This window comes from Anolis sagrei, chromosome 7 (assembly GCF_037176765.1).
Source record: "Anolis sagrei isolate rAnoSag1 chromosome 7, rAnoSag1.mat, whole genome shotgun sequence".
Lineage (NCBI taxonomy): Eukaryota > Metazoa > Chordata > Lepidosauria > Squamata > Dactyloidae > Anolis > Anolis sagrei.
Genome location: NC_090027.1, coordinates 20,122,382 through 20,134,506, shown reverse-complemented (window position 1 = coordinate 20,134,506; position 12,125 = coordinate 20,122,382). Strand labels below are relative to the sequence as shown.

General features: G+C 43.9%; 1 protein-coding gene across 1 annotated transcript; it reads left to right on the top strand.

Annotated features, from left to right (window-relative positions):
* Window positions 1-2,440: 2,440 nt before the first annotated feature.
* On the top strand, window positions 2,441-10,212 carry BMP10 (bone morphogenetic protein 10). The gene is made up of 2 exons (XM_060787505.2): window positions 2,441-2,829; window positions 9,035-10,212. Exons 1-2 carry the CDS (start codon window positions 2,535-2,537, stop codon window positions 9,961-9,963), a joined length of 1,224 nt encoding a protein of 407 aa, XP_060643488.2. The 5' UTR covers window positions 2,441-2,534; the 3' UTR covers window positions 9,964-10,212.
* The last annotated feature ends 1,913 nt before the right edge of the window (window positions 10,213-12,125 follow it).

Sequence of the window (12,125 nt, the reverse complement as noted above, 5' to 3'; positions counted from 1 at the left end):
GGGAGTTGTAGTTCACCTACCTCCAGAAACTCAAACAATGATGGATCTGGACCTAACTTGGCATGAATATTCAATATGCCCAAATGTAAACACTAGTGGAGTTTGGGGAAAATAGACCTTGACATTTGGGAGTTGGAGTTGTTGGGATTTATAGTTCACTTACAATCACATAGCATTCTGAACTCCGCCAATGATGAAATTGAACCAAACTTGGCACACAGAACTCCCATGACCAACAGAAAATACTGTTTTCTGATGGTCTTTGGCGACCCCTCTGACACCCCCTCGCGACCCCCACAGGGGTCCCGACCCCCAGGTTGAGAACCACTGATCTAGACACTAGATTGGCCTTTGAGCTGCTGCATCATACTCGTGGCTCATGTTCTATTTGCTTCCCACGAAGACTCCAAGATCTTTTTCACATGGACTGTTGTTGAGCCAGGCATCTCTCATTCTGTATCTTTGCATTTCATTGTTCCCTGCCTAAGTGTAGCATCTTACATTGCTCCTTGTTGACATTCATTGTGTTTCTTTTGGTCAATCAGCTCTCATCTGTTGAGGTCCTTTTGCATCCTGACTCTGTCCTCTGGAGTATTCGCTCTCCCTCCTAATTTAGTCCCAGCTGCTAGCTTGATACGAAGCAGGCCCTCTAAACCTTCATCCAAGCCATTAATAAAGACGTTGAAGAATATTGGGCCCAGGACCAAACTCTCAGGCACTCCTTCTTCAATTGCTTTGTCCAGAATGGGACATAGGGCTGTCATTCCAGGTGAGGAGATCTTCCCAAAGCAGAAGAGAGAGACTAGGAGTTTCCTCGATGTGGATTATTTATTTATCGTGTCATCCGCAACCAGAACATTGTATTACATTTCTAACAGAACAAAACAAACAAACAAACAGATGAAAAAAACCCCCCACAAATTTTGCAAACTTGGTAGCTGATTAAATGTCCTTTGACCAGTATCTGACCACTTGGAGTGCCTCTGGCGTTGCCACAAGAAGGTCCTCCATTGTGCATGTGGCAGGGCTCAGGGTGCATTGCAGCAGGTGGTCAGTGGTTTGCTCTTCTCCACACTTGCACGTCGTGAATTCAACTTTGTAGCCCCATTTCTTAATATTGGCTCTGCATCTTGTGGTGCCAGAGCACAGTCTGTTCAGCGCCTTCCAAGTCGCCCAGTCTTCTGTGTGCCCAGGGGGGAGTCTCTCATCTGGTATCACCCACGGATTGAGGTGCTGGGTTTGGGCCTGCCACTTTTGGACTCTCGCTTGCGGAGGTGTTCCAGCGAGTGTCTCTGTAGATCTAAGAAAACTATTTCTTGATTTAAGTCATTGACGTGCTGGCTGATACCCAAACAAGGGATGAGCTGGAGATGTCTCTGCCTTGGTCCTTTCACTATCGGCTGCAACTTCCTGGCGGATGTCAGGTGGTGCAATACCGGCTAAGCAGTGTAATTTCTCCAGTGGTGTAGGGCACAGACACCCTGTGATAATGCGGCATGTCTCATTAAGAGCCACATCCACTGTTTTAGTGTGGTGAGATGTGTTCCACACTGGGCATGCATACTCAGCAGCAGAGTAGCATAGCGCAAGGGCAGATGTCTTCACTGTATCTGGTTGTGATCCCCAGGTTGTGCCAGTCAGCTTTCGTATGATATTGTTTCTAGCATCCACTTTTTGTTTGATGTTCAGGCAGTGATTCTTGTAGGTCAGAGAACGGTCCAGAGTGACTCCCAGGTATTTAGGTGCGCTGCAATGCTCCAGTGGGATTCAATGCAACGCTTCCAGTGGGACATGAGAGAAGCCTCCTCGCAGGATTGCAAGACATCCGGGCGTCCCCTGGGCAATGTCTTCATAGACGGCTGATTCTCTCGATCCAGAAGCAACCAGAGAAACCAGAGATGTGGATGCTAGGCTCCTATGGATGCAGCCTGGAATGGCATTGGTCATTGCCACATCACACTGTTGACTCATGCTCAGGCTGTGGTCTCCAAAGATCCTTAGATTCCTTTCACACGGAAGGTTCTTCAGCCAGGTGTCCCTCATCCTATATCTATGCAGAACCGGATGCAGGATTGAGCCGTTGCCATTTGAGCACATTAATTCTCCAGTGCAGATGCCCCCTTAGAAACAGTCCTCAGAGAAAACAGAAGTAGAGGAAGGGAGGGTATGTCCTTCCGCACAAGACGAGGGGAAAAAGTTGGCCAACTCTTCCATCGCATCCCAACGAGGAATGTTTACACCATGCTCATTAAGAGAGCGGCGCATTTGTGAGATAGAGACCGAAATCTGGTGGACAGCTTACACTGGGGGAGATAAGGCAGCGAAGGCGACCATTGGAGACCAGATCCAATTACTGAGACCTGGACGAAAGGGGGTGGGATTGGAAGGAGAGGCGTTCGCATGACAAGCGCCTGGGCAAGAGCTTCCAGACTTGTCCACGGCTAGTGACAAGCACCATATATATCTCTATCTCTATCCATTGTGCTGGGACGACCATATATATCTCTCTCTATCTGTTGTGCTGGGACGCAACCATGAGAAAGGCAACTATGAGGCTGGTGGCCTTGCAAATGTGGGCCGTCATGCTGCTCCGCATTGGAGACGGAGGTCCCATCCGAGACCTGGATGCGCCGGAGGATGTGGCCTTCTTTGACGAGCAGGACCCCATTCTGCAGAACCTATTGAAGGCCCTCAACATCTCTGAGGTCCCTGTCCAAGAACCGGCCAAAGTGGAGCCTCCCGAATACATGCTGGAGCTCTTCCACCGCTTCACCCTTGACAAGAGTTCTATGCCCTCCGCCAACATTGTCCGCAGCTTCAAGAACGAAGGTAAGGCCCGGGACGCTCTCCTTGAGACCTTAGAGATTGCTTGGCCGGACATTGCCTTACTTTTGGGAGCTTCTTGGGTGGAAAGAAGGAAAATGCATGAATGGCTTAGAAGAAGGTTTAAAGAGCATGCTTCTTATCAAGTTTGGAACCAAATTGGGATGGAGAGCTCATATTGCAGAAGACAGGGTCTGGATGCAAAATGACCTTCACACGACTATTGTTCCTGGGTTACCAGTGTCATTTCCTAATTGGTTCCATCATCAAAACATGGAAATGCAGCACATTATATATTATTACTAGCTATCCCCTGCCACACGTTGTTGTGGTCCAGTCTAGTGATCTGAAAAATAAAGTAATGGTTTCTAATATATGTAATTCCTTTATACTTGTGAGTAAACTATTCCTTGTTGTTTCTTTGTCAGTGTTGATGTGGAGATTGTCTGGTTTGCCTACTCTGGAACATGCAACATATAATTATCCTTCTTTAGGGGCCCCTTTCAAATCTATGATACTATATCTGTGTTTGTGTGTATGTGTGTGAATCATCATATATCTATCTTTATCTATGGCTGGATAGCTCTTTATCAGGAGGGCTTTGATTACGTTTTCTTGCCCTAGTGAAAGGAGTTGGACTGGATGGTCTTAAGTATGGTGGTTCTGTGTGGGACTTTTGCCCCAATTCTGTCGTTGGTGGGGTTCAGCATGCTCTTTGATTGTAGGTGAACTATAAATCCCAGTAACTAGAACTCCCAAATGTCAGGGTCTATTTCCCCCAAACTCCATCTGTATTCATATTTGGGCATATGGAATATTCGTGCCAAGTTTGGTCCAGATCTATCATTGTTTGAGTCCAAAGTGTTCTCTGGATGTAGGTAAACTACAACTCCCAAGCTCAAGGTCAATGCTCACCAAACCCTTCTAGTATTTTCTGTTGGTCAGGGGAGTTCTGTGTCCCAAGATTGGTTCAATTCCATCATTGGTGGAGTTCAGAAAGCTCTATGATTGTAGGTGAACTATAACTATAAATCCCAGCAACTACAACTCCGAAATGACAAAATCATTTTTTTAGTGAAGGACATATATTGAGTTGTTAGATGTCTTGTGTCCAAATTTGGTGTCAATTTGTCCAAACATTAAATTTTTATTTATATAGATTGTATATTTTTATTAATAATAATACTATATAATATCGTATATTATTATTGTATAATAATAATAATAACACTATGTAAGACGACAATCTAATTTGTTAGATCATAAAACATGGGAAATATTTACTAAACTGCAAAAAGTTTGTGCGGGAGAGAGATCGTCCTGCAGCACATTTCACCCTAGTTTTTCAATGAATATTTCATCGAGTCTAAGCCAATTAGTCTGTGGCAAAACAAAGTTTCTGGAGTAGAACAACTACTTTCAAAGAAATTGATTATATGGCAGTATAGACTCATAGAATCAAAGAGTTGGAAGAGACCTCATGGACCATCCAGTCCAACCCCCTGCCAAGAAGCAGGAATATTGCATTCAAATCACCCCTGACAGATGGTCATCCAGCCTCTGTTTAAAAGCTTCCAAAGAAGGAGCCTCCACCACACTCTGGGGCAGAGAGTTCCACTGCTGAATGGCTCTCACAGTCAGGAAATTCTTCCTCGTGTTCAGATGGAATCTCCTCTCTTGTAATTTGAAGCCATTGTTCCGCGTCCTAGTCTCCGAGGAAGCAGAAAACAAGCTTGCTCCATCCTCCCTGTGGCTTCCTCTCACATATTTATACATGGCTATCATATCTCCTCTCACCCTTCTCTTCTTCAGGCTAAACATGCCCAGTTCCTTAAGCCGCTCCTCATAGGGCTTGTTCTCCAGACCCTTGAACATTTTAGTTGCCCTCCTCTGGACACATTCCAGCTTGTCAATATCTCTCTTGAATTGAGGTGCCCAAAATTGGACACAATATTCCAGGTGTGGTCTAACCAAAGCGGAATAGAGGGGTAGCATGACTTCCCTAGATCTAGACACTATGCTCCTGTTGATGCAGGCCAAAATCCCACTGGCTTTTTTTGGCGCCACATCACATTGTTGGCTCATGTTTAACTTGTTGTCCACGAGGACTCCGAGATCTTTTTCACACGTACTGCTCTCAAGCCAGGCATTGTCCCCCATTCTGTATCTTTGCATTTTGTTTTTCCTACCAAAGTGGAGTATCTTGCATTTGTCACTGCCGAACTTCATTTTGTTAGTTTTGACCCATCTCTCCAATCTGTCAAGATCATTTTGAATCCTGCTCCTGTCCTCTGGAGTATTGGCTATCCCTCCCAATTTGGTGTCATCTGCAAACTTGATGATCATGCCTTCTATAGACTCATTGATATGAGTATAGACTCATATCAATCCATTTCGAAGCAGGTAATATGGATTATCTGCTTTGATAATCTGAATTACATGGCAGTGTATAAAGCGGTCTTAGTGGAGAACCAGTTGAACATGAGCCAGCAATGGGATGCAGCAGCTCCAAAAGTCAATGGGATTTTGGGTTGCATCCAAGGAGTCTCTTCTATCTCACAGAAGAATAGATTTGGAAGAGACCCCCATGGACCATCTAGTCTGACTTTCTTCCATGCAGGGAAAGGACAATCAATTTGTAATTTTATTATTATACTAGCCGTTCCCCGCCACGCGTTGCTGTGGCCCACATAGGGGTTCTGTGTGGGAGGTTTGGCCCAATTCAATCGTTGGTGGGGTTCAGAATGCTCTGTGATTGTAGGTGAACTATAAATCCCAGCAACTACAACTCCCAAATGTCAAGATTCTATGTTCCCCAAACTCTAATAGTGTTCACATTTGGGCATATTGAGTATTCGTGTAGAGTTTGGTCCAGATCCATCATTTTTTGAGTCTCTGGATGTAGGTGAACTACAACTCCAAAACCAAAGGACACTGCCCACCAAACCCTTCCAGTATTTTCTGTTGGTCATGGGAGAACTGTGTGCCAAGTTTGGTTCAATTCCATCATTGGTGAGGTTCAGAATGCTCTGTGATTGTAGGTGAACAATAAATCCCAACAACTACAACTCCCAAATGTCAAGATTCTATTTTCCCCAAACTCTAACAGTGTTCACATTTGGGTATATTGAGTATTCGTGTAGAGTTTAATCCAGATCCATTATTGTTTGAGTCCACAGTGTTCTCTGGATGTAGGTGAACTACAACTCTCAAACTCAAGGTCAATGCTCACCAAAACCCTTCCAGTATTTTCTGTTGGTCATGGGAGTTCTGTGTACCATGTTTGGTTCAATTCCATCATTGATGGAGTTCAGAATGCTCTTTGATTGTAGGTGAACTATAAATTCCAGCAACTACAACTCCCAAATGACAAAATTATAATTTTTTGAGTGATGGTCACTCCTTGTGTTGTGAGACATTTTGTTGCCAAATTTGGTGTGATTTCATTCATTGGTTCTTTTGTTTTTAAGGTACTCATTATGCACAGAGCATTTATATATATATATATATATATATATATATATATATATATATATATAGTATTATGTTTATATTTATTATATTGTACTAGCCATTCCCTGCTACACATTGCCGTGGCCCAGTTTGGTGCTCTGGAAAATAAAGTAATGAGAAAGTGTTGGTTTCTAATATATGTATTTTTTATGATTGTGGGTAAACGGTATTTTTTGTTGTTTCTCGGTCAGTGTTGATGTGGAGATTGTCTGGTTTGCCTACTCTGGAACGTGCAACGTATCATTGTCCTTCTTCAGGGGTCCGGGCGTCCCCTGGGCAACGTCCTTACAGACGGCCAATTCTCTCACACCAGAAACGACTTGCAGTTTCTCAAGTTGCTCCTGACATGAAAAAAAGGAGGGGTCCCTTTCCAATCTATGATACTATATCTGTCATATACATATATGTGTGTGTGTGTGAATCATATCTATCTATGGCTGGATGGCTCTTTGTCAGGAAGGCTTTGATGATGATTTCTTTCCCTGGTGAAGGAAGTTGGACTGGATGGCATTAAGGCAGCATTTCTCTACCTGGGGGTTGGGTGCCCGGGTGGTCACCATGGGGTGTCACAGTATTTTCTGTTGGTTAGGGGAGTTCCGTTTGGGAAGTTTGCCCCAATTCTATTGTTCAGAATGCTCTTTGATAGTAGGTGAAATATAAATCCCAGCAACTACAATTCCCAAATGGCAAAATCATTTTTTTTTTAGTGATGGTCACTCCTTGGGTTAGTAGGTGTCTTGTGTCCAAATTTGGTGGTAATTAGTCCAGTGGTTTTGAGTTATGATGTCACACAAAACAAACAGAGCATTTATATATATATATATATATATATATAGAGAGAGAGAGAGAGAGAGATTATTTATGATGAAGAGATTTATGTTATTTATGTTATTTATTATTATTATTATTATGTTATTTATTATTATTATATCATGATATTGATAATAATATTATGTTTAGGATTATATGTATAAGTATTATATTTATTATATTACTGCTGAGTATTATAGCTATTACTACTACTATTATTGTATCTATTATTTATTGATTTTATTTATTACTAGCCGTCCCCTGCCAGGCGTTGCTGTGGCCCAGTCTGGTGATCTGGAAAATAAAGTAATGAGAAAGTGTTGGTTTCCAAAATATGTAATTTCTTTATGCTTGTGGATAAACAGTATTTCTTGTTGTTTCTTTGTCAGTGTTGATGTGGAGATGGTCTGGTTTGCCTATTCTGGAATATGCAACATATCATAGTCCTTCTTTAAGGGTCCCTTTCAAATCTATGATACTATATCTGTCTCTCTCTCTGTGTGAATCATATCTATCTATCTATCTATATTTATGACTGGATGGCTCTTTGTCAGGAGGGCTTTGATTACGTTTTCTTACCCTGGTGAAGGGAGTTGGACTGGATGGCCTTAAGTATTTTCTGTTAGTCATGGGGATTCAGTGTGGGAAATTTGCCCTAATTCTGTCATTGGTGGGGTTCAGAATGCTCTTTAATTGTAGGTGAACTATAAATCCTAGCAACTACAACTCCCAAATGTCAAGTTCTATTTCCCACAAACTCCAACTGTATTCATATTTGGGCATATGGAGTATCCATGCCAAGTTTGGTCCAGATCCATCATTGTTTGAGTCCACAGTGCTCTCTGGATGTTGGTGAACTACAACTCCCAAACTGAAGGTCGATTCCCACCAAACCCTTCTAGTGTTTTCTGTTGTTCATGGGAGTCCTGTGTGCCACGTTTGGTTCAATGCCATAATTGGTGGAGTTCAGAATGCTCTTTGATTGTAGGTGAACTATAAATCCCAACAAGTACAACTCCCAAATGACAAAATCAAAAAAAATTGAGTGAAGGACATACATTGGGTTGTTAGGTGTATGCTGTCCAAATTTGGTGTCAATTGGCCCACTGGTTTTTGAGTTCTGTTAATCCAACAAACAAACATTACATTTTTATTTATATAGATTATATCATTGTTCAATGTATTGTCGAAGGCTTTCATGGCTGGAATCACTAGGTTCTTGTAGGGTTTTTTCCTATTTCCAACAGACCTCACTACCTCTGAGGATGCTTGCCATAGATGCAGGCGAAACGTCAGGAGAAATGCCTCTAGAACATGGCCCTATAGGCCGAAAAAACCTACAGGAACCTATATCATTGTTATATTTATTGTTATAATATTATAACATTATGTTATTTATTATGATTATTATAGCGACTACTATTATTATATTGATTATTGTATTATTGGATATGCTATTGTGTGTGTGTGGGGGGGGGGGGGGGTTGCCAGGGAAGTCATTTTTGCTTTTTTGGCTTTTTAAGTCCCTTCCACTGTGTTTTTCGGTGTTTTTATGAGTGATGGTCACTCATTGGCCCGAGAGGTGTATTGTGTCCAAATTTGGTGTCAATTCATCCAGTGGTTTTTGAGTTATGTTAATCCCACACACTAACATTACATTTTTATTTATATAGATATCATGTTGTTGTTGTTGTTGTTGTTGTTGTTGTTGTTTATAGCCTGCTTTTGATTGAGACACATAGCTGCAAAAGTGACCTCTCTGTTATCTCCTCATTTGCAGAGCAGCTCTGGTGACCAGTTTCATATTTAGTAATATTACAGCTACTACTACTACTATTATATTTATTGTATTTATTATATCGTTACATTATCATTGTTTTTCTTGCAGAGCACCTCTGGCGACCTGTTTCCTCGCCCGGCACCCGGCGGTACCCGCTGCTCTTCAACGTCTCCATCCCTGACTTTGAGAAGATCACTCTGGCCGAGCTACGCCTCTTCACGCTGGTGGAGCAGGACTGGGCGCTGTACGACAGCCTGGGTGGGAAGGTCACCATCTTGGAAGTCTTGGATCCTTTCCATCAAGGCGGAGGCGTAGAAGGTGGAGATGATCGTAAGAGGAGAGTCCTGGCTTCCAGGCACACCTTTGGCACCGACAACGAGTGGAAGACCTTTGAGGTGACAGAGGCCGTCCGCAAGGCCCATCGCCTCCATGCCAGCCTTTTACGCTTGGAGGTTCAGATCGAGAACCGAGGAAGAGGAGGAGGAGAACCCGACAAGAGAGCGGAAATCAATCTCGATTTGGAGGCCAAGCATGAGCCATTGCTGATCGTCTTCTCTGATGACCGAAGCCAGGCCACGAAGGAGGCCCAGCACCAACTCAACGAGATGATGGACCATGAAAGGATGCAGGAGCTGACGATGACAGAGGAGGAGGACCTGCTCCAGGTGCGTTCCAACCTGATCTACGACTCAACGTCTCGCAGGCGGAGGAACGCCAAGGGTGGTGGTGGCTGCAAGAAGGTCTCCCTCCATGTGGACTTCAAGGAGATCGGTTGGGACTCCTGGATCATCGCCCCGCTACACTACGACGCCTTCCAGTGCCGCGGGGCCTGTGCCTTCCCACTGGATGGACCACCCTCCACCACGCATGCCATGGCCCGGGCCCTCCTCCGCCTCGGGGACCCTGACCGGGCCGCACCCGTCTGCTGCGTGCCCACCCGCCTGGCCCCCATCTCTCTTCTCTACCTGGAGAAAGGGGTGGTCACCTTCAAGACCAAGTACGAGGACATGGTGGTGGCCGAGTGCGGCTGCAGATAGGGGCACCTCCCCCCTTGTCAATGTGGACTTTGCCCCCCTTGTACAGGTTCCACGGGTCTTATTTAAGGAGATGTGTACAGGTCACTTCGCCAGAGAGGCAAACACGGTCGTACAATGGTACACCAGTCAACCCGTGCTCGAAATAAATACGAATGGAGGCAGTTGTGATCCATGCGGAAAGTTGAGTGACTAAGTTAAAGTGAAGGACAGATCCACACTGCCATATCATGCGTTATAGCAGACATGGGCCAACTTTGGCCTTCCCTCCAGGTGTTTTGGACTTCAACTCCCACAAACTTTGACCCTTCAGGTGTTTTGGACTTTGACTGTTAGGAATGTTGGGAGTTGAAATCCAAAATACCTGGAGGGAAGGCCAAAGTTGGCCCATGCCTGCGTTATAGGGTCAGTGTAGAGTGAGATAATTCAAACAGAGTTATAGGGATCTACACTGCCTTATAATGCATTATATGGTCAGCGAAGACTAGCCATAGGGATCTACATTACCATATAATGCACATATGGTCAGTGTAGAGTCATATAATTCAAACTGAGCTATAGGGATCTACACTACCTTATAATGCATTATATGGTCAATGTAGATCAAACATGGGCAAACTTCAGCTCTCCAGTGTTTTGGACTTTAACTCCCACAATCCCTAACAGCCGAAGTGTGCACCAACTGTTAGGAATGGTGGGAGTCAAAGTCCAAAACACCTGGAGGGAAGGCCGGAGTTATAAGGCTCGACACTCCCATATGATGCATTTCTATTGTCAGTTTAGAGTCATATAGTTCAAACTGCATTATAGGGATCTACACTGTCTTATAATGTTTTATATGGTCAGTGTAGTCATATAGCACAGTTCAATGCAATTCAAACTGTGTTATAGGGCTCGACACTCCCATATGATGCATTTCTATGATCAGTGTAGAGTCATATAATCTAAAATGCATTATAAGGGTCTACCCTGACCATATAATGCATTTCAAACTGCGCTATATGTCAGTATAGATCCAGCCTTTGAAGGGAGACATAGATGTATAGCTTATGCAGATGTACAGTCAGACCCTGGAGACAAGTGCAAATGAAAACCCAAGGAAATGTGTCCGGATTATATGTGTGAGGAATATGGTGCAGCTTAGAGGGGAGATATAGATCTATCTATATTTCAAGATATCGCTATATAGGTGTCCAGGTGGCAAGATGGAAGCTGTAGTACTAATGCAACTGGACATCACTAATGCAACTGGACACCACTATTTCCCACAAACTCCAACTGTATTCATATTTGGGCATATGGAGTATCCATGGACTCAGTGCTATGGAATAGTGGGAGTTTTAGTTTTACGAGGTCTTTCTCATTCTCTGCTGGCGCCTCGCCCAACTACAACTCCCAGGGTTCCATAGCATGGAGCCAAGGCGGTTGAAATGATGCCAAACTGCATGAGTTCTACCAACCCAGAGTCAATTAAAACCCCATTTGTAATCATGGGCAGAATCCCCACTAGAGTAAACTCATTTGAACCAATGGCAGATTACAAGCAAACCCATTTGTTGGTGACCTTGTATGGTTTATTTATTTATCGTGTCAGGAGCAAAACAAAACAAAACAAACAAACAGACAGACAAAACACAAAGTTTGCAAGCTTGGTAGTTGATTAAATGTCCTTTGACTACTTTCTGGCCACTTGGAGTGCCTCTGGTGTTGCTGCAAGGAGGTCCTCCCTTGTGCATGTGGCAGGGCTCAGGTTGCATTGCAGCAGGTGGTCAGTGGTTTGCTCTTCTCCACACTCACATGTCGTGGATTCCACTTTGTGGCCCCGTTTCCTAAGATTGGCTCTGCATCTCGTGGTGCCAGAGCGCAGTCTGTTCAGCACCTTCCAAGTCGCCCAGTTTTCTGTGTGCCCAGGGGGGAGTCTCTCATTTGGTATCAGCGATTGATTAAGGTTCTGGGTTTGAGCCTGCCACTTTTGGACTCTCGCTTGCTGGGGTGTTCCAGCGAGTGTCTCTGAAGATCTTAGAAAACTATTTCTTGATTTAAGTTGTTGACGTGCTGGATGACACCCAAACAAGGGATGAGCTGCTTTGTCACTGCTTTGGTCCTTTCACTATTGGCTGCTACTTCCCAGCGGATGTCAGGTGGTGCAATACCAGCTAGACAGT

Coding starts and splice junctions, on each gene's coding strand:
- BMP10 (XM_060787505.2), top strand. CDS start 2,535: ATGAGAAAGGCAACTATGAGGCTGGTGGCCTTGCAAATGTGGGCCGTC. Junction 2,830..9,034: donor CCGCAGCTTCAAGAACGAAG/GTAAGGCCCGGG, acceptor TTTTTCTTGCAG/AGCACCTCTGGCGACCTGTT.